The sequence below is a fragment of the Trichomonas vaginalis genome, chromosome VI (assembly GCF_026262505.1).
Source record: "Trichomonas vaginalis G3 chromosome VI, whole genome shotgun sequence".
Taxonomy (NCBI): Eukaryota; Parabasalia; order Trichomonadida; family Trichomonadidae; genus Trichomonas; species Trichomonas vaginalis.
In genome coordinates, this window is record NC_067208.1 from 11,965,147 (window position 1) to 11,989,094 (window position 23,948).

The 23,948-nt window shown below is 34.4% G+C and overlaps 15 protein-coding genes and 1 pseudogene across 16 annotated transcripts, besides 3 other annotated features; 3 read left to right on the forward strand and 13 right to left on the reverse strand.

The window, feature by feature from the left end:
- Positions 1-1,328: 1,328 nt before the first annotated feature.
- Positions 1,329-2,841: a mobile genetic element.
- A 202-nt stretch (positions 2,842-3,043) lies between these two features.
- On the reverse strand, positions 3,044-3,370 carry TVAGG3_0849950 (uncharacterized protein; the record flags this gene model as incomplete). The annotated part of the gene is made up of 1 exon (XM_001309569.1): positions 3,044-3,370. One exon carries the CDS (start codon positions 3,368-3,370, stop codon positions 3,044-3,046), a length of 327 nt encoding a protein of 108 aa, XP_001309570.1.
- Positions 3,371-3,550: 180 nt separating this feature from the next.
- Positions 3,551-5,147: a mobile genetic element.
- Positions 3,955-4,206, reverse strand: TVAGG3_0849970 (uncharacterized protein; the record flags this gene model as incomplete). The annotated part of the gene is made up of 1 exon (XM_001309568.1): positions 3,955-4,206. The coding sequence occupies one exon, from the start codon at positions 4,204-4,206 to the stop codon at positions 3,955-3,957; it is 252 nt and encodes an 83-aa protein (XP_001309569.1).
- Positions 5,148-5,397: 250 nt separating the features above from the next.
- Positions 5,398-23,948: part of a mobile genetic element that runs on past the window's edge.
- TVAGG3_0849990 (uncharacterized protein) lies at positions 5,866-6,270 on the reverse strand (the record flags this gene model as incomplete). The annotated part of the gene is made up of 1 exon (XM_051249196.1): positions 5,866-6,270. The coding sequence occupies one exon, from the start codon at positions 6,268-6,270 to the stop codon at positions 5,866-5,868; it is 405 nt and encodes a 134-aa protein (XP_051084671.1).
- TVAGG3_0850000 (uncharacterized protein) lies at positions 6,524-7,440 on the reverse strand (the record flags this gene model as incomplete). Its single annotated transcript, XM_051249197.1, has 1 exon — positions 6,524-7,440. A coding segment is annotated over one exon (917 nt), but the record flags the coding sequence as incomplete, so codon positions are not given.
- Positions 8,518-9,081, forward strand: TVAGG3_0850010 (uncharacterized protein; the record flags this gene model as incomplete). Its single annotated transcript, XM_051249198.1, has 1 exon — positions 8,518-9,081. One exon carries the CDS (start codon positions 8,518-8,520, stop codon positions 9,079-9,081), a length of 564 nt encoding a protein of 187 aa, XP_051084673.1.
- On the reverse strand, positions 9,142-9,372 carry TVAGG3_0850020 (organellar and viral DNA polymerase type B; the record flags this gene model as incomplete). Its single annotated transcript, XM_051249199.1, has 1 exon — positions 9,142-9,372. The coding sequence occupies one exon, from the start codon at positions 9,370-9,372 to the stop codon at positions 9,142-9,144; it is 231 nt and encodes a 76-aa protein (XP_051084674.1).
- TVAGG3_0850030 (organellar and viral DNA polymerase type B) lies at positions 9,379-10,248 on the reverse strand (the record flags this gene model as incomplete). The annotated part of the gene is made up of 1 exon (XM_051249200.1): positions 9,379-10,248. A coding segment is annotated over one exon (870 nt), but the record flags the coding sequence as incomplete, so codon positions are not given.
- Positions 10,260-10,878, reverse strand: TVAGG3_0850040 (organellar and viral DNA polymerase type B; the record flags this gene model as incomplete). Its single annotated transcript, XM_051249201.1, has 1 exon — positions 10,260-10,878. A coding segment is annotated over one exon (619 nt), but the record flags the coding sequence as incomplete, so codon positions are not given.
- Positions 13,005-13,478, forward strand: TVAGG3_0850050 (uncharacterized protein; the record flags this gene model as incomplete). Its single annotated transcript, XM_051249202.1, has 1 exon — positions 13,005-13,478. One exon carries the CDS (start codon positions 13,005-13,007, stop codon positions 13,476-13,478), a length of 474 nt encoding a protein of 157 aa, XP_051084677.1.
- TVAGG3_0850060 (KilA, N-terminal/APSES-type HTH, DNA-binding family) lies at positions 13,958-14,743 on the reverse strand (the record flags this gene model as incomplete). Its single annotated transcript, XM_051249203.1, has 1 exon — positions 13,958-14,743. The coding sequence occupies one exon, from the start codon at positions 14,741-14,743 to the stop codon at positions 13,958-13,960; it is 786 nt and encodes a 261-aa protein (XP_051084678.1).
- TVAGG3_0850070 lies at positions 15,941-16,551 on the reverse strand (annotated as a pseudogene). The gene has a single exon. A coding segment is annotated over exon 1 (611 nt).
- TVAGG3_0850080 (integrase core domain containing protein family) lies at positions 16,787-17,587 on the reverse strand (the record flags this gene model as incomplete). Its single annotated transcript, XM_051249204.1, has 1 exon — positions 16,787-17,587. One exon carries the CDS (start codon positions 17,585-17,587, stop codon positions 16,787-16,789), a length of 801 nt encoding a protein of 266 aa, XP_051084679.1.
- Positions 17,912-18,679, reverse strand: TVAGG3_0850090 (phage tail repeat-like family; the record flags this gene model as incomplete). Its single annotated transcript, XM_051249205.1, has 1 exon — positions 17,912-18,679. One exon carries the CDS (start codon positions 18,677-18,679, stop codon positions 17,912-17,914), a length of 768 nt encoding a protein of 255 aa, XP_051084680.1.
- Positions 20,308-20,888, reverse strand: TVAGG3_0850100 (organellar and viral DNA polymerase type B; the record flags this gene model as incomplete). The annotated part of the gene is made up of 1 exon (XM_051249206.1): positions 20,308-20,888. A coding segment is annotated over one exon (581 nt), but the record flags the coding sequence as incomplete, so codon positions are not given.
- On the forward strand, positions 20,906-21,682 carry TVAGG3_0850110 (uncharacterized protein; the record flags this gene model as incomplete). Its single annotated transcript, XM_051249207.1, has 1 exon — positions 20,906-21,682. The coding sequence occupies one exon, from the start codon at positions 20,906-20,908 to the stop codon at positions 21,680-21,682; it is 777 nt and encodes a 258-aa protein (XP_051084682.1).
- Positions 21,879-22,493, reverse strand: TVAGG3_0850120 (uncharacterized protein; the record flags this gene model as incomplete). The annotated part of the gene is made up of 1 exon (XM_051249208.1): positions 21,879-22,493. One exon carries the CDS (start codon positions 22,491-22,493, stop codon positions 21,879-21,881), a length of 615 nt encoding a protein of 204 aa, XP_051084683.1.

A 23,948-nucleotide genomic window follows, 5' to 3' on the forward strand; every position in this document is an offset into this window, starting at 1 on the left:
CTGAACAGCTTCAAGCATACTGATGCATTCGACTTTTTTAAATTGTGTCATTTCTTCGAAATCTCTTGTGACTTTTTTGATAACTTTAACACTTCTCTCTGAATCCAGACCTTTAATTTGCAACTTAATCAGGAATGAAGGAACAACACTGGAATATAACTCGATGACAAGTTCATCGAGTCGAAGATTTCGCCTTTCTGGGAAGTACTGGTGCTTCAAAACCTTGAAATCTCGTAAACGAAAAAGAGGATTTGACTGCGTCAAATCCTCTCTCAAAAAGTGGACTTTACATGGCAAATTTCAAATGCATGTAAGGTCCACTTTGATCAGTTTCAGGATGGAATTGGAGGCCATGAGGTACTGACATTGCATCAGTATCTCATAGCCTCCAATCCCTTCAAAAAATGGGAGAAACTTTGGTCGAATAATTTAACATTCGGCCAAAGTTTCTCCCATAATTAATGAGAATGAAAGGGTAAGAGGCATATAGGGTCACTATATACCTCTTACCCTTTCATTTTCATTTGGAGGTCAACAAACCCGGAGTTAATTGCAAACAATTAACTCCAAATTTGTTTATGTTAAGGAAGGAATTGGAGGGTAAGAGGTACATAGTATGAATATGTACCTCTTACCCTGCAATTCCTTCTAGAAAGTTCCAAAACTTTGGGTTAATTGCAAACTATTAACCCAAAGTTTTGGAACTTTCAAGTGGAGATGGAAGGCTTTGGGGTATATATTAATACAATATACCTCAAAGCCTTCCATCTCCACTACAAATGGGAGAAACTTTGTCCGAATAGTTTAACATTCGGACAAAGTTTCTCCCATCTTTCAATGTAATTGCTACCTGTGAGGTACTGACTTGAAGTCAGTGCTTCACAGGTAGCAATATCCAAAAATTTAAAAACATTTTATCAGTTCGTTAGAGAACTAGAGCCTCCTAGGTACTGAACCAGAATCAGTGCCTAGGGGACTCTAGTGATCTATATAAATCTGAGAAACTTTGAGGAAATTGTTCGACATTTCCTCAAAGTTTCTCAGCAATTTAGCGAGGAATGTTCGTTATCGTGTAGATATTTATAATATATACATGATAACAAACATTCCCCGCTAAAAGATGTAAAATCTTATAAGAAATAATTGCAAAAGAATAACAAATTGCAACAAATTTTATATGAAACTGAACCTTATGAGGTAGTGATTCAAGATCACCGCCTCATAAGATTCAGTTTCAATCTCAAGTATCTCAAAAGTAAGGCTCTATTTTTTGCCATGTAAAGTGTCACTTTTCTGTCAAACAGTTTTTATCGTTTTCGTTTACAACAGAAATGTGATTCCGAGATGTTGTTTGTTTCATCTCCTTCATTTCTATAGCGAAGCATCCACCTGTCAAGATGATGGCGCCACTGTCGGTCAAAGTATTCACGGGCAGCAGGTTCCTCATTTAAAATTTCTTCTAAATTGTTGTAAACTTCATCAGGATCAATTTCTTCCTCTTCAGAACCAAAGACCAATAACTTCATTAAGTTATAGAAAGTTTCGAAGTTGGAACGATCTTGAAACTTTTCAGCCTTTCTCATGACAGCGCGCAACACATGAACGCCACACCAAATGATCTGGCATAAGGGGATGGATGTTTCAACAGCATTTGTGATTTGAGGTGCGCAGTCCATTGAAAAATAAGATGGTTCGCGATTGATGGAGCCAAAATATGCTGTGAGACAAACTTGTATATTTTCACTTGTGTCGGGCCAAACGAAAAAATACAAAAACGGAAAAACAATTGATTCCGTGAATTTGCCAGTGACGGCATAAAATGGTATGCGAGAGCGCAAGAGCTTATAAGTGGAATCAATGTGATAAGTTTGTATTTGATGTGAAAAAGCATTTGCTTCGAATGGGGCGTAATAGAAAATCATACGATCTGGCTCGTGAATAAACTCGATGAGATCATCTGGAGAATGACTCTTAACCATGTCGACAAAAATTGCAAGAGATGTAACATCATCCGCTGAGAAACGGGTATTGATTGCATGAAGGCGTTTAGAAAACTTTTTTAAAGCATCTGTAGATTGTTGAAACATTTCCAGAATGATCCCACTATCAAATGGGATATTAAGATCTTTGAAACACCTTAATTGTGCGTAAACACGGTCTTGATTTGATTCAAAATATCTTGTTAAATAAGATCTAGAAAAATATGATGTAATTTTGTTGTGATTTGTTTGGAAAAGGGCAGAATGATTGTGGGTGTTAATACATTTTCGTATGTGGTATTTGTCATCGGAAGTGTATCAACAAGGAAGCGACATGGACAATTCGGCCACTTACAATTAAATTGGATTTGATTTCTTTCTTTCCTAGTTTTATATGAATAACTACAACCCGCTTGGATTTCTTGTTGCACTCCATACTTAAGCAACTCGATATATGTGAGTTCGTGATCTTGGATCTGCATTAAAATGAAATGATTTGAAAGAATAAAGAATTTTGAATATATTGGTCTTATTTTGATAAGCTTGGTCGTGTTTTGAATAGCTTGGCCATCTAATTCAATTATGATCTTTGAAAATTAGGTGAAATAAAACTAAACATAAATGTAAAACTAGGGATATGAAATTTTGGTTGTACACCACTTGTATGTGCCGGATACCATTGTGTCAAATTTTTTCTGAAATTAACTTTAAAAGTACTAAGTAAGATCATGAGATATAGCAATATATGTTTAAACCAACTTATATTTTGGTTGTACACCACTTGTATGTGCCGGATACCATTGTGTCAAATTTTTGCTGAAATTAACTTTAAAAGTACTAAGTAAGATCATGAGATATAGCAGTTAGTATACATATCAAGTGTACGGCGGCACTGCGTTCCACCTTACCCAAGATAACGGTTTGACACTTTACGAAACCGTTAACGTATATTTTACAACACAAACGACAACACTAACTTAACCTTAAATATTTACAAAGCCGCCAACCACTTCACCTCACTAACGTTTTCACAAACGACTTCACTACTGTAAAAATAAACGTTCTCACTTACAAAAGTATTGCAACTCTTCCCATTGCTGTGCTTCACACAATACTTCATATTCTTCAGTATCGCTGCTGTCGCTCCAATCGTCAGAGTCAAAATCACTGTCAAAATAAATGTATGTAAGTTTTGACAAAGCTAATGAAACACGTTTACCGTTTGTATCGTATGCTTGTATAAACTTTCCATTCTTCATTCCTTCATAAACGCTCAAACTAACTTTACCCTTTCTCCCTCGTATCTGATAGAATGTATTTTCACGAGGAACGAAGAACAAATTCTTGAACTCATGACCGTTGTAGTTTGTTATCTCAATAGTTTTCGTCATTTATATAAAAATAAATAAAAAATAAAATAAAAAATAATTATATCACCACCCTCACGCACAAAAATAAATTTAGGTGAAGTGGTGAGATCTCACCTCTTTTTTCACCTGTTTTTTCACCCTGTTGAATTCATTGCTTTATAACTCTCTTCCTTTCTCCAACTCTTCTAACTTCTTCTTAAGTATAGATCCAAGGTGATGTGATTTTTGCATCCCTGGGATGGACGATACACCCAAAGTGTCACCTTTTTGGGATAACATGAATTTTAAATATCATGAGAGTTCTGCAAACCATATGCACAATATCTATTCAGCCTGACTTCTTGTATATATGAGTTAGACTTCTTAAATATTGTGCTTGGGGCGATATAAGTATTTCCGAGATTACCATCGTGCTCTATAGTATGCTACTTCTCCCTGGTTCTAGCTCAGTTCCAAGGATATTGGCGTTCAAGGATTTGGCAAGGTCCTTCCGAAGTCTCTCATTCGATGAGAGATTTCGGAAGAATCTTGCCTTAAAGTACTCCAACTCTTGTTCTTTTGTTCCTAAATAGTGAGAAAAGTTATTTGACTACTTAAGGTAGAGATTATCCGAGGTCCCTCATTTGATGAGAGGCCTCGGATAATCTCTGCTTTAAAATTGTACACTTGTAGTCCATGAGAGTGTAAGTATACATTGATAGGACAGCTTTCTTCTGAAGTCTTAGATTTGATGAGAACCTCAGAAGAAAACTGTCATATTTTATAGTAAAAGGAGTTTCAGGAGCTCCAAAGCTCCCTTTCGTAAGGATTAGGAGCTTTGGAGCTCCTGGTTCGTAGATGTGTTTCGCATCTTTCATCAGCAAAGGACATTTACCATCTGGGACTCTGTTGATGGAGACTCAGGAGCTCCAAAGCTCCCTTTAGTAAGGATTAGAAGCTTTGAAGCTCCTGGTTCGTAGACGTGTTTCGCATCTTTCATCAGAAGAGGCCCAAATGGTAAATAGCCTCTGCTGATGAGCTTCAGGAGCTCCAAGACTCCCTCTCGTAACGATTAGGAGCTTTGTAGCTCCTGAAGGTAAGGTAGGATTGCTCTGATCTCTAATCAGTAGATGCCATGCCTCATTATGAACTCTACTGACAAGAGATCAAGAGCTCCAAGGACTCCTTTTTTAGTTAGTGGCGTTCTCACCATTTAGTAGGATTGCTGATCCTACTAATGAAGTGATCACTTAGTATACGTTTTGAATAAATTGAATTTTTTTTAGAATTTAGTATTTTTTATAGACATCACATGTATATTATAAATACATAAATATATTCTTTAATTCAAAAAATTCAATTCGGTTTTGGGATGGGCATCCCAGCCCCAAGTATTCAATTTTATTCAATTTTTAAAGAATTTTGGGTTGGGATGCCCAGACCAAAACAAGCTTTATATTTTGATGTGTAGATACGTATGTGTGCATCATTGTTGTGTTATATATTATGTTTTTAATGAAAAAAAATCTGATTCAAAAAAAATTATCACTAATTAGTTGATAATATAAAGAAAAAATAGATAAATTGTATGTTTTTAGAGTATTTATCCACATTCACTCATATGAATTTCATTAAATAGTGTCTTTTTACTCCCAAATTTATTTTGAATTATTGAAATCAAAGAAAAAAAATCAGAAAAATTTCTCGAAATTTTTATTTTCAAAAAAAATTTGGATTTTATATTGAAAACTGACACTGGGAGGACGATAGGGCTGGGATTGGAGATACCCCGCTCACTTGGGAAAAATACGGATCTATATTCTTAAGTTCAGCAATGTTGTCCTCATGAAGTTTAATCTTCCTTAATATACCTTCTTTATCTAATGGTTGCTTTATCTTTCTAAACTGAACTCTACCATCCTTCATAGTATGAATGTAAAAACCTTCTGGAACCGCTCCTGATTTAATGTATTCTACCAAAAACTTTTGTTTCATTGCTTCAGTGACTTTAGTCGTCATTTCAATCAAATAAAAATTTTAATATTAAATAAAAATAACGTTATTTTTCAGTAAGGAAACGCAGGAGTTTTACGATTTATTTGAGGAGTAGGTTCTGGTTTAAATGTTGGAGTCGGTTTAGGAGTTGACTTTTGAACAGGAGTTTGTACTTCCATAGGTTCAGGAGTCATTGAAGGTTTTGCTTGTGAAGGTGTTGGTGTTTGTTTAACTTCAGCTACTTCAGTATTATTTACAACATTTGCTTTATTTCTTTTCAACATCATAACTGCTCCTGCTGTAGCTAGCAAACCTAGTGGGAGACCATATTTTATATAAGGACTTGACCAAATGCTATTTTTGACAGGAGCTGGTGGAACACCTAACCTTGGTAAGACTGCTCTTTGCCATTGTGCAGCTCGTAAGAAATATTCAATAGGTGCTCCATAATCGTTTGGTAAAGTTTGTTTCATAGATGGTGAAGGTTCACGAGAGCTTGATGAAGAACTCATTTATAAGCTTTAAAAATAAACGTTCATCCTTTATTCCTCACTGTCGTCCGTAGCTAAGTTATAGTCATCTAATCTTATTATGGGGATGCCATTAGCACGCACCTGAATGGCAAAGCAACAATCCCTCATAAATCCAATAAGTGGCTTTGGTACGTTTTCAGTTGCTAGTTCAATAGGTCCTTTAACAGACAATTTGTATGTTATTGGAGCAGTAGATGTTTGACCTTGCTGGAAGCAAAAGTCCACTTCTGTTGGAAAACCACATAAGAAATGTGTGTTGTCATAGCTATCCCATTTATGTTCCACACTACCATCATCCACCAATGACCTCATAACATCTTCATTAAATCCTATCATATCATTGTTTGTATTGCAAGCGTTCGCAACCATTTCATAAAATACAGGTCCATATGATTTTTCAGGTTCTGCAGGCATATTTCCATAAGCTCCCATGGAAAGCTGAAGATATTTAAACTTAGGGTTCTCAAAATTAACATAATAGTTGTCTTTCTTTCTAAATAGTGCCCAAATACTTTTAACATTAATAGGTGTATAAGCTGCTGTAAATGTTGCACTTGAACTATCTGTATTCTTTGAGAATGAACCGTCCATAGGAATCCAATCCATAACTTTAACAGGAAAACATAAAGCCTCGTTTGTATAATGTTCTACAAGTTCTGTATAAATGTTAGGGTCTAAAGAGAATGACTTTGGATGAATGAAACATTCATTAAAATCCATCTTTGTTCGAAATAGTTGCTGGGTTACAGTTGTAATAGTAACTGTTCCACTAGCTTCTACTGCCTTCGTTATCATAGTGAATGGTTCATTCCATGGAACAAATTTATTTGTCGGTGGATTTGAATCTGAAGCAAATGCAACTTTAAGAGTTGGATTGAAAGCAATGATATCATTTACAGATATAGATGTGCATTGTAAGGCGTCGCTACTGAACTTTACTTTAAGCTGAATGTTTCCTGCAAAAGCTGGAATAAATCGAATAGCTTCTAATGGAAGGAATCTTCTAACAGGAATTCTTAAACGAAGCTTAAAATCAAATGATTTTCCTGCTGTAATTGGACCACTAACAATTTGTCCTGTTCTGCATGTTCCCGAATGACTCCATACATCTTCATGTCGAGTCTTTGAGAAAACATCTACTTTCTTTATTTGTTCGGTAGTTTGTGAGTTTGAAGTTATATATGCTTCTTCTCTTGCGTTGTCTTGAGAATATACGATACGACCATTTGCAAGGATTTGATATCCAGCAACTGCATAGAAAGCGTCATCGAAACCAATCCAAAATCCTGGTGGGTTTGTTTTATTGGAACCTGAACCAATTTCTTTATCTACAATAAATTGACCTTCCATTTTATACGTAATGAATGTATTGTAAAGGTCCAACATATTTTCACCAGGAGGTGAGAGATTGAATGTTACCCATGTGTTATCTTTAGCAGTTCCAGGTTGTGATGGAATCTTTGCGTCAGAATATTTTCTATTAGTGTCACCAATTTGAACTGCATTGTCTATGATATCGAAATATGAGCGAATCTGATGAATATGCTCTGCTGGAGTAAATTCGTTTAGCTGTTCGTTCTGCATGTATTTACTTCAGATAAAAATATCTATTTACTTCATTATTCTCACTCTTCTTCTTGGCATTCGTGGTGGAAGTTGTTTCTTGACATTTTCAATGAACTGTACATTCTCTTTTGTCTCAACTTCTTTCACTGGTGGGTCAGGGTTCTTTGACTCGGTTTGTTTTTCAATGAAATTCACGAACTTTGCAATAAGCTCTTGGTTCGTTATTGAAAGTACATCTGGCTTCTTTTCTTCTGGTTCTATTGACTTTTCAGTTTGAACAGAAGGCTTAACACGGACTTCACCCTTACCATACACCTTAATGTTGTCGCTTTCTGCATTTGCTAATGGAACCTTTCTTTTTCTTACGTATATTTTACCATCTTTACTCTGACTTACGTAATAGAAAGGATGTTGTATTCCTCTTGCGTCATTTAATATAATAGACTCTCGCTCTGATTTTGACAAGCTCATTTTACATCGGTTAAAGTTTTAATTTTGTTTTTTATCTGCAGTCAAATGACTCAGACAAGCCCTACGGACAAGACCCAAGGGGTCATAGATGTTGAAGCATTGAAGAAAGAAATTCGTGAGCAAATTTTATCCGAACTGAAGGAACAAAAACAAGAACAAAAGCCAGAGAGACCAAAGAGAAAACTTAGTGAAAAACAACTTGCTGCATTAGCTGCTGGAAGACAAAAGAACCCACGTTTGCTGGCGAAGAAAGCTAGAGAAGAAGCTGAAGCAAAAGCTAAATAAGCTGAAGCAAAGAAAGAGTAAATGGTTTATTTTTATCCGAATTAAATGTATAGACAAATACCTTTATCTGTTGCGTTCAGTAGTGAAAACCCTGACGTCAAAATAAAGGGGAACAGAGTAACGTTTAAGTTTCCAACAGACTGGATTGTGAACATAAATGAAGAGAAGTACATTGGCATAACATCTATGTATATAACACGTGCTTTCAGAAAGGTTGACTTTATACTTCAAGTCGAGATAGAAAATGACGAACAGTCTTTAAGCGCCCAAAACATTCACATATACAAATACTTTAAAGACGATACAACATTGCAACAATGTATGATTTCATTTAATGAGATGTTCGAGAAAAAGTTTAACATTGAAGTACAAACTTTACAGCCTTTACGTGAGTTTCTTGCACAACTGAAAGAAGAAGGTAGTCAGCCACAACTTATAGACTTTCATTATGAATTTAATGAAAATGAAGATGGAACTCATGACTGTCAATTCATTGTATTCTCACCATTCAATGAAGTAGCTAAAAAGAAAAAAAATCCATTACGTATAAGATTTCAAATCTCTGAACCAAGTGATGATTTCAAGAATGTTTTCAATTATGATGCAATGCTTCCGAGGAAAAATGAATTTTCCGAAATTAGATTTCCAGGTATTTGGGATAGAAAGCAAGCTATATTATATTCAAACTTAAGTAAGGGAGTTGAAAATGAGTTCATTGGTCATACAAGAACTTCACCACTTCCTAACCCTAAATACTATAAATTAACTGGCTTCAATCGTGAGTTTTGGATAGACATGTTCTCCACTCATGACCATAAAGCACCTGTTTTGCTACCTCCGGACCATAAGGACTGTCTCTACATTGAAGCACAACTCTTAAACTCTACCATCGCAGTATTGTAAATGACCACATGGACTTATTTTTATCACGAATGACCTCATTGCTGACAAAAATAAATGACCTCAGAACTTCAACTTACGAATAAAGCTTGTTTTAGTCGTTATTGAGAAGTTAAACTTCTCTTCAAAGCAAGGTTGACATGACTTACATAAGTCAAATCCAATCTCTTGACCGTCATAAAGTGCTTTGTAAAGTTTCATTAAACTGAACTCAGAGTCTTTGTCATATGTTCCTTGCGGAACCATTAAACCTTTATCTTCATCATAGAAACACTGAACAGAGTCAGGAAACATTTCATTAGCGGTTAAAGCAATAACATCTTGCTTCACGCCTTTCATTCTGCAGTGAAATGCAACTTCATTTAAATCATTCGTGAGTAAGTCTATGTAAGTCTTCTTTCCACAAAATATTGACTTGTATGCTAAACTTTGTTTATCTTTTGTGATTTCTGCAAAGTCGCTATGAAATTGACCAAGGTTTTTACCAATGAGAACTCTTCCATAACGTTTCTCAAACTCTTCAGCTAAACGAGGGATATCTTCATTGTAGAGATGCATACTGTCCGTATCGCTATAAAAGATGTCCATTCCTAAGTCCTCAGCAGTACAGAATACTTCACACATTATTCTCTTCGACATAGACAGAATGTTAACACCAAGTGGACAGAAGTTAAAGTGTCTGCAAATGCTTTTCGTTAGCTTGAAAATAGTTTTATCTGAACCATCCAAACCTTCGAACTTCACTATATGGTTGTAGTTTCTGATGGCATATCTTATAGCATCTTTGTCATCTACTATGGTTATTTTTGACTCAATAGGAGATAGAATAGTTTTGCCATAAATACTGTTCAGAATGAGCTTTATATTTTCTTGCAAAGGATTTCCTTCTTTCTTATACTTTAACCTTAACTCAAACAACTTCTTTACTTCATCTCTTATTCTAATATCTCTGTTTCCATCGTAATAGTATCCTTGCAACACTTCACATTTGACACCTTGATATTTTATGAGGTCTTGTAATGTTATATGGTCAACATACATTAAACAGCAAGTGTTTGAACTTCTGGGAACGTTAAGTTCTGGATTTAGTTCAGGGTCACAAACTATTAAAGGAAAGTGTCTATGTATTCCAATCTCTGTTATCTTAATGAGAACAAAGAAGCCAGACATAAACTTTTCACCAATGGGTTCCTTTTGGTCGTCATCGAATAAATGTCTCATGAGATACTCTGTGCTTAACATTTCTTTCTTCATAACCTTTGGAATACCTTCTAAAGTATAAAGTCTCGCGATAGCTGATGGATATAATGAAACAGCGTCGAAATCAGCAATGAGTTTCTCTTTACTCTTTTGTTTCATGTTATCTGACAACATACATCTTCCACCTTGAATACAGCGTGAAATAAATTCTCTTGGTTTATTTGAGAGGTCATATAAATTTCCATTCGGGAAGTACACTCTGTTCTCAAATAATTTGTTAGCAATTGAACAAATACTAACGTAGTCATAAACGTTTAAATCAAATTCTTTCAATATGTCATTGCGGAACTTAACAAAACCTTCTCTTAAAATTCTTACATCTTGTTTGCAATAAAATGTGCTATACTTTTCTAAGTCGAAGTGGTTCTCATCTATTCTGCAACCTTTGATGGAATCTATGTTTTTCATGAATGTATCTGCATCCCGGATAAACTTACATGCTTCAGAAATGACACCAGTTCTGTTGTCATTTGCTAACAAAACACTGCTGTAGTAGTTGTATGGAAATACTTCTTTCGGTCCTGTTTGTAAGTTAAACATAGCAGGAAATAGTTTAAGCTTCTTATTTATAACACTGTAAGAGTCTTTTATAATAATTGCCCTTCCTTTATATAAGCCAGTTATTTGCATTGTTCGTGAACCTTTAATGATGGGAGTTCCTTTCACTTCTGTCATGTGTCTTAAGATGAAGTTTATATCATAACTGAGGTTATGGAAATATATTAAACTCTTGTCAGGAAGTCGTTCCAAAAATTCTGTTGCACAGTTCTGACCCAAATGCTTTCACTCACTGAACCATCTTCACTGTCATAACAGATGTTAAAAGCTTTATGAAAGCCGTCTGTGCTACACTCAAAGTCAGCAAAGAAAACGTGCTCAGGAATGAACTTGCACTTATTTTTATTTACTTCTTTTGACTCGGCTTTCTTCTTCAGTTGTACACAATACTTTGGAGCATATGTCAAATCTTTAAATGGTGCAAGGTTCTGTTTATATAAGTCAGTCGTATATGTGAAAAGTTCTCCATAAGAAATAGGTTCGAAATATTTGCACTCCCACAATGTTTTCATAACATCCCATAACGGTGTTGTTCTATCATAACGAACTATGTATTTATCTTCTCTCTTTGTATAAATCTTCATTTGTTTCTCAATGTTCATTCCACCACAAGCTTTGAGACTTTCTTTGTAATTTCTGACAAAATATGTTGTCATTGGTAATCTTTCATTTAGCATGTAGTGGTCTTCAACAAGAAGTAAGTCAATAGTTCGAACAGTTTCACATTCTTTTGGTATGTATCTCTTTATTTCATTATGTCTTGAGTCATTGAAATAACCAATGGTAACATTAAATGCTATACCTGTTGCGTCAGAAATTTCTTGTACTTTACTTTGAGGAAAGTCTCTAACACGAATGACTTCTCTCATGTGGTCAATAGTTTCTTCATTTACTCCAGCCTGAATGCAAGCATAAACGAAGCAGTTATCTTCTGTCATAAGTGTTGCAGTTCTTTTGTTCAGTTCATTGAAGATTTGGTAGCGCTCAAGATTTATAGGTAATGTGCAAAGATACTTCCAGAACTGACCGCTTCTTTCTTATAAAACTTCTTTTCACCATTATCTTTCCAAAAGCTTTCTATAAGTGCTGGGTTTCCTGTTTGCTTAAGAGCTTCCAAAATGGCTTTCTGGTCATTTGTCAGTGTGCTTTCATCTCTATATGGTCTCTTTTTTGGTTTGCCTTTCTTTACATCTGACATCGTTAAGCCTTCATATTCTGTTAAATCATACATCTTTATTTCGTAAGATTCTTTATGTTTGTCAAGAAGAAGTCATAGTGCATTTCAACAATACCTGCAGCATTTGCTTCTATCTCTGATATAAAGTTCTCCTTCAAGAGCTGATGTAGTAATGTTCCAATATTATTGAGGTTTAACGTAGAACATTCATACTTTCCACCAAGTTTATAACATACCATCCATCTCTGTTGTGAGTTTATTTTAATTTCTCTAAGAGTCTCATGAAAACCTTACCGAAATGTTTGTGTAAGTAGTCTCTGTTTGGTTCATCTAAAGCTTCAATGTTAAAGTCAATGAGTCTATTGCCTGACTTCACATTCCTCTTCCTATTCTCTTCATCTTTCTTTAACCATCTCTCACCTTCTTTTGGTTTGTCGTCAATGGAACGAAGGACATCGTTAGCTTTGCGAACTTGTTCTATAGCGCTCTTAAACATCTCTCTTCTCTGTTGTTTCAGTGTGTCGTCTCTTCTTCTTGTTTCACCAACGTTTGCATTTGTTATGTCAAACATTTCTCTTCTTACTTCATGAGGTACTGAACGTCTATGATATAAGTCAATAGCAACGTCATTTAAAGGAAATGCTCTTGCATGGACTTCGTCCTCGCCGCGTTGCGGCTTTATGAACTCATGAATTCTATCATAACTTATTGCACCATTATAGTCTTGAATGAAGTCAGCGAGTGCTTTTTTGTTTGTTGCGTAATGTTTGCAACATCTATTAGCTTCTGTAAGAAGTTGTTTTATTTCCGAGTGTTCTAACTTAGACAACTTCCGATACATCTTTAGTAGGAAATAAAAAAATATTTTTTGAAAAAATTAGATTAGATTTTTTTAAGTTATTTTTCAAAATAACTTAATATTTTTATTTTAATGAAACACATGCAAGATTGCAAGTTCTTTTCATACAATGCTCTCGCTACTGCCATCAAGAATGAGTTCAATAATGCTTCAAATGTTAATGTTATCTTTAACAAGAAGTTTGTGAAAGAATCTAAGTTTGGTCAGTATGTCAGACCATTAGCTATCGTCATTGACCGCAAACGTTATACTTCACAAGAGTTAGCAGTAGTTTTGAAACAAAAGGGTTTCTTCGTGAATGTCAAAGATACTCATTATACTGTCATAAAGAACTCTAACATTGACTTCTTCAGTATTGCTTTAAATCTTTCCGAACAGAAAGAATATAAGAAGGGTGAAACAAATGTGAAATATTATCCTTCATCTCTGAAGACAATAACGAACAAAGATGTTATACAGAAATTCTTACCAAAGGTTGAAGAAGCTTCTATTGACATTGACGAAGGAAGTGAAATGGTTGACGAAATAGACCCTGAAGCTATTTAAGCAAAAATATATTTTTGAATAACTGATGAGGTCACCGGGTCACCAGGTCACCAGGTAATTTAACTTTTCTGAAAAAATGAGACAACATGACATTTTGACAACATGGAGAGATTAATGCAAAAATGAATGTTATCGTTTATGTTATCGTTTATGTTATCGTTAATGTTATCGTTAATGTTATCGTTAATGTTATCGTTTATGTTATCAGTGTCGAACATAATTGACATGGAGCATTTATGTTATCGTTAATGTTATCGTTTATGTTATCGTTTATGTTATCAGTGTCGAACATAATTGACATGGAGCATTTATGTTATCGTTTATGTTATCGTTAATGTTATCGTTAATGAGTGTAAATATAGCACAAAAATATATTTTAGGTGAAGAGGTGAGATCTCACCCGTTTTTTCACCTCTTTTTTCACCTCATTCTCTCTTCGTTAATGTTGTCGTGACTTCATCGTTAATGTTGTCGTGACTTCATTCTTCCTCTTTGAAGTTATCGAAATATTCTGTTATTTTTTCCTTCAGTAATGTTAAGTCTTCTTTGAATGTAAGTATTGTGCAACCTTTGATGTCATAGTGTGTTTGAGGAAGAGTATTTTTGACAATTTCCTTTATTTGCTCATTCGGTGTCATTGAAATCGGTAAGTTTTCACGATAGAACCAGTTTCTGTCAGATTTATATATTTTAGCTAAGTCATAAAAGCTCTTGTTGTTTCTTCTGACTAAATGCAACATAACCATATCTTTATCTTCTTCTTTCTCCAATTCTTCAGTATATATCATATACCTATAACTCTTTTCCTTTCCTTTTGGTACTGAACGCGGTATTCTTTTCTGTATGCTTTTGTCTTTGGATTCAATGACTTCATCTTTTGCTTTATATAGTTCATCTAACATCATGAAAATATAACAAGCATAACGAGGTGAAGCCCACATTGCTACAGCGTTTACTAAAAGTCTATGAACATAATAACCTTTCAAACAAGGAGCCAAATTCTTGCGATTTTCATACGGAATCTCTTCATTCTGCAAAGCAATTATATGAGGAAATTCTTCTAAAAGTTCTTTTGTCTGTTGGTTTTCAAACCAATGATATGCTTGCTTTGTAGAACGAAGAGCATTCATTATACTTTGCGTTTGGTACATATCGTCTTTGACTGAACGAATGAGACGTAACTGTTTGTTATACTGTATGTACTCGTATTCTTCATTTATGGCTTCATGAACGATAGCAGTTGTTGTGTTCTCTGATGTTGACATTACTGTCTTTACATACAAGATAAAAATTTTTGTTAGGAAAAAATTAGCGTTATTTTCTGACTTTCACAAAAGACAAAAATAAACGCTTTACATGTATTTTTCAGCAACTTCGTCAAATAATTTTATAGCTTTATCTATCTCATCTACTTCAAACGTTTCTTTACCTTTTATGGGAGCACCATACATTTTCTCAAACTTTTCGAGTAGTTCTGTTTCTGCGGCTCTCATATCATTAACGAACACAACCTTGACTCTATTGACTGTACTGTCATATCTTTGAGTTATATTATATGTTCTTCCTATCTTATATCTCTTTGTATTGAAGTCCTTCGGTTTCTGAACGATGTAAAGTAAGCCTTCACTGCAACGTTCTGAGTCGAATGAACCATAAGTTATGAAGTTATATCCAACAACAGGGTCAATCCACAGAAGAATTATTGGTATAAGACTTTTGTCAATGAGATATGCTGTAGTTCCATAGAATCTTACCGATATCATGAGCTCAGGATTTCTTGTCAAAATTTTCTGAGTAGAAGCAATTCTAACCCAGTCCTTTGTTTTCTTTCCAGAAGGTGTTATAATGTCTGACAAAGAATATTTGTTGTATTTCTTACAGTATCTTACGTTTAAATCACCAATTCTAACCACTTTGGTGTCATTGTCAATCTTTCTTACTGTTTCAAACTCAATGTTTGACATTACTGTCTTTACATACAAGATAAAAAAATAAATAAAAATAAAAATAACTTTATTTTTATCTTTTATGAAAATTCATGAAATTTGGTCATTTTTCAGCAAAAATAATGTTGAGGTGAAGAGGTGAGATCTCACCCGTTTTCTCACCCGTTTTTTCACCTGTTTTTTTCACAAGCGTTTTACATGAATTGTACGATGTATATTTGAAATCCTAAACAATTTCGTAGCTTCTATTTCTTCTTTTAGTACATCGAATGTTTTAATCATGCCGAAAGTTTCTTTATACTTCTTCTTGACGTCAGAAAGAAGGAAATCTTCTGCTGTTGAATAGTTTTTATTAAGAAATGTCAACATATCCATTTTATCTTCTGCTGGCTTTTCTGCTTCTTTCTTTAAGTCTGCATAGTCGTTTCGCATTATTTCTATCTCTTTGACTGAGTAGTTATATTTTCTTATTGCTGCTTTACATTTTGAACATTGCGGCATCATTTTTGCGTTATACATTGAAATAAAACCAGCTAGAACAACTAAGGCGTCAATGGTTTTCTTTAACTCAAAAGCTGCTGGTTTTATCTGTTCATTCCATACTTTACCTCTTCTATCTTTATCTCTTATCTGCCATACACATTCTGCAATTAATGAAACAAAGTTGTCGTATGTCTTAAATTCTTCGGATTTGTAAAGGTCAGAAATATTTTTATAAACCATGTCGCAATCTTTGTCCATAACTTTATGGTTGCAATGATATCCTAGAAACTCATAGTTTACCTTTCGTATGAACTTCTTTATTTCTACCGAGTCAGTTGCTTTGACTTCAATTTCGTCAAATTCGGGAATGGTTAGTTTTTTGCTGAATTTCAGGTAGTTTAGGTAAATGGTCGATGAGGTCCTGCATGTCATAAAGATATTCTTCATTTTCTTCATCCTGTGCGGTACAGTCTAAATTACTTGTTAACAGTTCTTGCTTTATCTTCTGGATTTTTGTTTCGAAAGTATATGAAGAAGGAATGAAGTTTTTTCATCTCTACCAACATTGACGTAGGATTCATGACTAGCGAGTTTGGTGCTGTAGTTGTGGCTTGAATTGTTGTTGTGCCGATTGTTGAAATCATATCTTTACATACAAAATAAAAAAAATAAATAAAAATAAAACTAACTTTATTTTTTCTATCTTAAGGAAATTCATGAAAATTCATGAGGGTGAAAAAAGAGGTGAAAAAACGGGTGAGATCTCACCTCTTCACCTAAAATATATTTTTGGTGTAAATTTATGACAAAAATAAATGGTACCATTAATGATATCATGACTGTTCTCATTCATGTCTGATTTACATCTAATGAAAAAGTTTAGAAGAATTTTCTTATTCTTTCTGGCTTATTTTTGTCTTTCCAGTACTCCCGCTCTAATGGTCCCAGATGTGTTGTCTTTGACTCTCTCAAGTTCTTAGATGGTATAACATCTTCAACGCCTCCTTCATATCTTACTTTATAAGTGTCATCGTTTATGTTATAGCCAAGTATTTCAATAACCACTCCTCGCTTTGCTTCGTCAATGGTTTCAGCAAGTTTGCCATTACTACTTTCAACTAATTTATGTCGAGGGTAAAACGCAATAGAGTCGTCAGCAGCTTTTATAAGATATCCATTACCTTGCGTAGAGTCTACGATATAATAGTTTCTACTTAACCTTAAACGTTTCTTTGTCAACGGTTTGTCGTCAAGAACTACACGAACTTTTGTACCAGGAATGAGGGTAAATTGTGTTGAATTTCTGATATTTTGTGTTTGGCTTCGTTTCTTTTGTATATACTTTTCTTCTTGTTGTTGTGTCATTGAATTTGGTGTATGTCCTGTTGTAGAATGTGTTGAGGAATTATATACTTCGAGAAAATGTTTCATTGTTTCTTCGGTAAAGTCTCGCTCTTGGTTTAAATCTCTGAGCGTTCTTATGAAGCGGTTTATGATGCCGAGTATGTTATGGTTATGGTCTTCAGTAGTGTAGTGAGTTATGTTATGCTTAATGAGAAAATCTGTGATTTCATTGCTGAGGTATGCACTGTCTTGGTCTGATGTTAAAGTACTTGGGCTATGTTCTGCTACAAACTTTTGTAAAACTCTTAACACTTCACGAGTTCCTTTATTTTTCATTGGATATGCAATGCTTTACGAGTGTTAACATTAATGAAGATGAGGAATGGTTTATGTCCTCCTTTTCTGCTTTGAATGAGAGTGTCAAATTGGTATGCGTCAGGAGTGTTGGAGTAAATTGGTAAAAAGTAGTCGTAAGGGTTTATTTTTGTTTGATGTACAACATTTTTGTCAAAGAACCTTTTCACTTCAGCTCTGTTAGTAAATCCCCAACTCTTTGCAGCTTCATTGAACTTCTTAAATGACCTCCATGGATGTTGTTCGAATACTTCTTTCAAGCTCATTTATGTAAAGTTAAAGATTTTATTCTAGGCTCAAGCGCGTTCAATGAACTCTATACCATGCGAATATAGTCATAAATGGTGGCATATAATCTTCACCCGAGCCTGTTGGATTTGTTGTGAAAGTGTGTGAATGATTTCCTCCAGGTTCAGTTTGTCGAAAAGTCTTTTTTGCTGCATTGTTATAAGATGGAGATAAAACATCATTGCCAGCTTCATACTCTGAGTTGTATAATGGGTGGTCTCTTAATGAGTGGCTATGGTCGCCAGAAAAGTTTGTAGTTCCTGTATGAGTGTGCGGTGGAAGGTTTGCTTCAGTAATTTTCTTCGAACCTCCTGTTTGCTTTGAAGAGTTAGCACAGTATAAGAATTTGTCTACAATCTGCTGCCACGTACCAAAACCCAGAACTGTTGCTGGATATGTTGAGTTCATTGACGTATAAATAGAGCCTATAGGATATAATGTTTGAAGTATTTCAGTCTTTAATGTTTGAAGCTCTGTTTTGTCTGCTTTCTTATCATATAAATCTTGAGCAGTGAATTTAACATTATTTTCATCACCCATGACATAAACATTTTTACAGCTAATTTTTTTATTCGTTGTTATGTTTTCATTCGATGTTAAACCTTGTGGAAAGTTAGGAGGTTTATAATATAATGCATCCCCATCAGTTCCGTCAACCGTTCCTTCAATACTTTCTATAGCAACAGTTGAGAAGAAGTTATGTGTATGTTCTTTGTCTGCTTTCTTATCTAACATTGCTGGTAGTTCATGTGTTTCAAAGTTTCTGGCATGACCTTCAATGTTCATACATTTGTTATTTAAGGAGTTTAGTGTATCTTTTACGCTTGTACTTGGATTCTCTAAAGGTGCACTTGAACCGAGAGTATAGTTCAATATTACATCGTCTGCTCTAACAGTAGTGAAGGATTCGTTTGTATGGTTCTTGTCAGCTTTACTGTCTAATGTAGCTTGAAGTTCATTTATATCGGAGATGTTGTGTTTATGAGATTTCAAAACTTTGTTCATTGCTTCGAGTTCAACTTTGTCAGCTTTACTTTTAATAGCATCTTCAAACGTTATTTTTGACTTAACTCTCAAGTAAATCTTTGGTTCAACTAATACACCGTTAACATTGAAAGTAGAGGCATAAATTTCACCGGTATAACCAAATGCTTCTGGTGCTTTAGCTACATCATACTGTACAGTACAGCTTATGTCATAACCTTTAGCACGAATGTATTTATATCTTCTTTCATTAAAATTTTTGTCTTCGCTTCATCACTTCGTGTTAAATATCCATGGTAGTCCGTTATAATCTGTTCGTCTGAAGTTATATAATGAACGTGGTTCTTGACTTTATCACTCAGAGCTAAAAGCTCATTTTTGTCTGCTTTTTCGGCTAATTTCTCTTCTATCTCATTCACTTCTAATTCAACTCTTCCGCCAGAACTCTTATTATCATTAATCTTTTTCATTAATTCGGTAATTACGTCATAAAGACTATATTCTGTTTTCGGTTTTGTAAATAATGAGTCAAAATTTCTTTTCATCATTACATCGCTGACATTAATGATATCACCAATTCCTTTTTCATTTATTCTCTTCATTAATTCTGCAATAATGACGAATATATAATCTGTTAATTTATTCTCTTCATCGAGGGTTATAGAATGTTTTGAAATTGAATCATTAACTCCTCTAAATAAATCAATAACTTCAGGATACACGTTTTTAATGTCTCGAATAACCCGACCAGTATCCTGTTGTTCATGTTCTTCGTTCCCGTCGTTACGTGGTTTTATATCTCTAACCATCATCAACGCAGCAGTATAACCGGAGGGTTTGTTGCTATCTGTTCGAAAATCCGTCCGTTATGTACGGTATATCTAAATAATTTCTTTGTGTTTGTTAAAACATTTGAAACAAGTCTTTTAAAACCATCTACAAAATTTCCTGTTTCACCTAATGTTCTTGCAGCATTTACAAGCTCACCCATTCCCGCTTTTGACCCCAAAAACGTCCATATTGCATTTATTTCACTCTGTATAGTTGTCCATTCAGCGAAACTAACACCCGCATTCGCTAAGCTGAAAATGAAATTCAGTGGATCGAACTTAATTCCACCTTCTTTTTCAATTTCAACGAACTCACTAACATGAGATTTTAAGTATTCTTTCGTTAAAATTGTTTTCCCCGATGTTATGTCATTAACGAAACTATCACCGTCAAAAGTTAACGAATTCAATTTCGTCGTTGATGCTTTTATTTCATACACCGCTTTATCGATAGTTTTTGGCTCACCTTCTTTAGAAGCATATGAAACATTAATGAATGAATTATATGTATTCGTGAATGAGTTAAAATCAATGATTTTCATTAATGACGCCTTTAATGATTCATTTACTGTCGAATCCCTTAAAGCAATTAATGAACTGTCATTTATGAAAGGTACACTGCAAACCGTCGAGTTTGGATCAAATGCTGTAGTTGGTGCAGGAATATTAATGATATAAGTCATTAAATCATTAAGTGACGTAAATAATGTTGTCGTTTTTGATTTAATTTCTTTAGCATCTGTTATATACGGTAATTTTATTTCTGTAGTTTCTGAATTAAAGATATTCGCTAAAATGTTTTGTAAACTGTTTTGAACAGCTGTGTAAACCGTTGAATCCGGAACTCTTACGATTTCACCGTCCTTAATAAAAGGCATTGCACATGGTGTAGTGCTTGGGTCAAATCTTTTTGGGTTATGATTCAACATATATTCTAATGCTTCATAAACAGACCTATATACGGTTGTATTATCTTTTTCAATAATTTCACCGTCCTTTATAAACGGCATAGTACATGGAGTTAAAATAGGGTCAAACTTTTCATAGTCCTTCCATGTTATGTATTTCTCAGTATTTCCATCAGTGATAACAATATATTTGTCAGTAAGTGTGAGAGAGTATTGACCAAAATATAAACGTTTAGCTCTGTCAGCTTCATACGCATATGCAGCTATACTCATATTTTAATGAGAATAAAATGTTGTTCTATTTGCAAAGTACAGACCCAAACGAATACGGGACAGTAAAGCTACAAACAAACTTAGGTCTACAGAATGAGGCGCTTGCATTCAGAATGGTTGACTTCAATACTATCGCTTCATTCGTTATAACAGATGAAACAGATTTCATGGAGATTGAAATAGATGGAAAGAAGCACGAAATAAGATTTCACAATAATGTAGAATATAAGATGGAAACATTAGCTGGAGTGTTAAATGCTCTCATAAATACTACAATAAACAAGGATAACGAAGAAAACTTAATGAATGTTAAACTTATTGCAGGAGTTTTGAAGTTCAGTTATGCGAAGGAGTTTAAGATACCAAGAATGAGTCATAGAGTACAACTTCTTTTGGGTGCATACCATATGACATTTCCTTTGAAAAGTGTTGACAAAACGATTGAGATGAAATCTGTTCCATACGTATGTTATGGTAATTGTTTATACATTGAGTCTAAAATAGCTAATGTCACAGGCATTTCAGGAGTTAATAGTAAAGGTTCAGTAGAATATAAATCCTTCTGTTATGCAGTCAATTCAATGTTCATTCCAAACGTTCCTGTCATAGCAACTCATTTAGGTAAATGGGTTCGCATTAGTCCTCATAATTTGAAAGACATGCAATTCAGACTTGTTGACTTTCAAGGAGAGCCTGTAGAACTGAAGGCACCAGTGCGAATGACTGTTGAAGTTGACTTTTTAGAAAATATTAAATGCAACAGCTTACAAGAGAACTCAGAGCTAAAAATATAAAGTATGAATGTTATGTATTAGGTCATGAACTTTGGTTGTTGCTGTTTGATGAAACAAATGAGTTAGTTATGTCAGTCAAGAGAACAGAAAAATATTGTGTTAGTGAAAACTGCACCAAGTCAATAAGATTAGGTTTGCATTATGAAGATGAGTTCGATACTGTTGAAGAAGTTTTGGATAGATATTACAAATTGCTTTAATTTACTAAAACATATTTCAAGCAAAGTTTATATTCTGTTGAAAGTTTTGTATACTCGTTCGAATATTTATACTTAAACTCAACTCCTGTAGTTCCTGGTGTTTCAATGATGCGGATGTTACCTATTTTCATGAATGGTGGCGTTTGACCACAGCATTCGATTTCAGGGTCGAGATAGTCAATGACACATTGTTTCCCTGTTATTCGTGAGATAACATTTTCAAGGTCCTCCTTTGTTAGAATTATTTGGTTCTTGCTTATAAGATTTGTCAAAAGCTTCTTATCGTCTTTGAGTAAAATTGTTTGGTATAACTGAAGAAGGTAATGGTCTACGTTATCTGAAGGATTTGTTTGAACATTTGTGTAAGGGTTGTCGTTGGCTTCTCTTGAAAGAATTTGGTCCAGTGGTGGATACTCTAACTTAACATCTGATGTAGCGTTAGCGTTTGAAGCTGAGTTTAAATTCACCGACTTAAGTTCTGGTTCTTTTTCTTTCAAACACTCTGAACTATAGTTCTTTATGACAATATTGTTTGTCGTTCGTGAGTCAACATTTGATGTTGGTTCAATTGGAACATTAACGGCACCAGCTAAGATGGATTTGCTTCTCATTTCATATAGAATAAAAACCTTTTATATGTATGAAATGAACAATATACTCGACAAGGGTTTGAATGTAAAGCTAACGAATGAAAAATATTGTTGAATTCACTGAGACAGGTGCTGTGTATAAAGATGTAGAACTACTGAACAAAAGAGCTAAGGGAAGAAGCAGGAATGAACAAAGGGTGGAAGCCTATAAAAATTTATGTCAATGATGGCTCAGGAGGTTCAAACATAAAGTATGCAGAAAGTTATAGAGTTTATGCTCTCAAAGGTGAAAAGCCTTCATTTAAGAACAGCTATTCTAACGCATATCCTCAAAAGCTAACGGATGGGGAAGTGGATGATATGAATGACAGCAAAAATATTAACAGAAATGGCGACAGAGATGCATGGAATTTGTTTACCATCAGTCAATTGAAGGTTAAACTTTAAAACAATGTTGGTCGTTCCCATGGAATATTTTTGACTTTAATGGTATTAGTCATGATATGAATCTCAAGGTATGAACGAGGAGAGATGAGAGACTTATATGCTTCCCAAATTTCTTCAAAAGGTAATGTTATACCTGACTGTTTCCAAATGAGTTCAATATCATAGCGTGAGAAACCTTGAAAGATAACGAAGTCAGTTATGAGACGTTTTATGTTTAAAGCTAAAACCTCCATGTTTGCATAAGTATTGCTACAGTTAAGTGGTAATGTCTGACTTTAGTAATGATGTTAGCTAATGGTGAGTCTGGTTTTGATACTAAACCTTTACCAGCGAAGTCGTCACAAACTAATAAAGTGTTTGATGGATATTTTTTGAAGGGGTATTTTGAAAGTTTTGACAGAATGTAGTTTGTAAGTCGTTTCATATTGTAAACTCCTGAGTATTGACGTAAGTGGTGTTTGTCAATAATTCTTTCCATCTCCTCAGAAGTCTTTTGCATTCCTGACTGTATAAATTCAACGATGGCATAATTTTTCCTCTTACGTCGAATGTAACGTTGAAGAAATTCAATGAGTTCACTGTCTGGAACTTTAACGACAGAGGCTTGAACTTTTGACATAAATGTTTTCGCTGTTGAGTCCATAGAGTCTGAAGTTGCTGATATAATGATTTGGTCATAATATGAGTCATTTCCTAAACGTTCTGTTATGAGTATATGACGAATGAGGTTAAATGTCTTACCTGAACCCATCTTTCCACAATAGAAATAACACCATTTGAACAGAACTCATAGTCCTTACTGAAAGGAAGAATAGAGAAGAGTTAAGTTTGTCTGTAGTTTCATTCATGTCTTCATCTACGTCATGTATTAAATGCTTCATTTTATCTCCATTAAAAATGCAAGTCAGAAATATTCAGAACATAGCACCGAGTCTAACTGACAAGAGTATAAAGATATACTATGAACACGTTATGATGAAACCTACCAAAATTCAAGAAAGTCAGTATACTTATGAATATCCAAGACAC